The sequence below is a fragment of the Gavialis gangeticus genome, unplaced genomic scaffold (assembly GCF_001723915.1).
Source record: "Gavialis gangeticus isolate Ggan-Ray unplaced genomic scaffold, GavGan_comp1, whole genome shotgun sequence".
In the NCBI taxonomy this organism is placed as follows: Eukaryota; Metazoa; Chordata; order Crocodylia; family Gavialidae; genus Gavialis; species Gavialis gangeticus.
This window is the reverse complement of record NW_017729004.1, coordinates 70,443,383-70,444,942: the sequence shown is the minus strand read 5'-3', so window position 1 is coordinate 70,444,942 and position 1,560 is coordinate 70,443,383. Positions and strand designations below refer to the sequence as shown.

The following is a 1,560-nucleotide window of genomic DNA, read 5'->3' as shown; positions in this document are numbered from 1 at the left end:
TTTTTTTTTTTTTTTTTTTTTTTTTTTTTTTAGAGAGAATTGTTTGGATGTTGGTCAAACACATTATAAAAAACAGATTTCATTTGTTTAATTTCTGTACCATTTTAATTCATAGTTAATTTTCAACAGATGACCTCTCCATAATAGTTACGTCTATATGTATTGAAAGGGTATTTATATGGAAGTGATGAAAAACTTACTCCGAGTTTGATGTAATCCATTCACATCAGGGGATATTACTCTGAATCATATTTAATAAAAGTTATTCTGAAGAGCAATTTTTTCTTTTGTTTTGGAATGAGAATTATTTTTAAAAACTGCTTTTAAAGATGGTTCCTTTACACAGTCCCCATTCAACTTACAAATCCTTTATTTGCTAAGAGACACCAAAACCCTCTAATATCAAGATACTCCCTACAACTCCAATACATGCTTAGCAATATCAAACTAAGTACTAAGCACTTCAAAGTTTTAAAGGGCTAATGGCTAATTTGAACCGTGAAGGAGTTCATAACAGAAGAGATTTACATAACATCTTAAACAAAAGATCTTGCACATACTTTGCATCACAGCCTGTAGGCGTGAAGTCCAGCTTGTGTTTAGTTCTGAAGATGAAGTTTTTGGTTCGTATCTCAAGGATGGATGGAGGCTGCAGTGGGGTAGCTACAGCAAACAAAGCCAGCTGAGGAGACAGAGTAGAACCATCCTTCCCCTTCTTGTTCTGTCCATGAAGAAATTTTAATCGCCCTTGAAAATTCATGGCCTTCACATAAGTGGAAAAAAAATATCAATGACCGGGTTACCTAAAACTTAATTCCTAAGTTTTAATAACAAAGTGCTGCTGCTTATTTCTTATTAGAAATCTACCATCTCAAACTCATTGCAACCCCTCAGTCCAACCCCCTCCCCAAATACAGCAGATGTGATGTAAAAGAAATAAATAGCAAATAACAGCTGCATCCTTCTGAATCCTAAACGCTGACAGATTCAGAAGACCTTTTGTTATTCTTGATCATACACAGCTTGCTATCTATTCATTATTATAAAATATACCATGGTAAAATCTATTTAAGTCTATTTAACATCTATAAGCAGTCCTGTAGACTGTGAGCAATCTGCTCTACCTCAAGATTCTGTTAAAAATGAAGATTATTAAACTGTTAAGAACAGCACATGATGTTTTCTGACTAGTAGCTATAATTTGGCTAACTCTTGGCAAACTCCTCTTTCATATCAAGTCACAAACAACAATAGCAACAAACTTTTATATAAGGAAAGCCCCATCATTTATAAATCAAACACAATGTCACAAAACTCTTTATTCTCAATTTATAGATAAAGAATACTGAAACACAAAATATGGAGATTCTTGCCAATATCATATAACAGCTCAGCTGCCAAGCCAGGAATAGATCCAGTACTCCCACAGCTTAGTCCGTTATCTGCTAGAGCCACAGGGGCCAACTTTTTTGGCAGGTGTGCCCCAAGTTGTGCCAGGCTTACTTCTATCCAAGTGCCACTCCAATCCGCACCCCAGGGTACAGGCTGTATCAGGTACGC

General features: G+C 35.5%; 1 protein-coding gene across 2 annotated transcripts in view; it reads right to left on the bottom strand.

The window, feature by feature from the left end:
- Positions 1–1,560, bottom strand: part of AHR (aryl hydrocarbon receptor) — a 118,054-nt gene that overhangs the window by 14,190 nt on the left and 102,304 nt on the right. For both annotated transcript variants that reach the window (XM_019508525.1, XM_019508526.1), the window contains exon 5: positions 561–763. In XM_019508525.1, the coding sequence (XP_019364070.1) occupies positions 561–763 (203 nt within the window). The remainder of the gene's footprint in view (positions 1–560; positions 764–1,560) is intronic.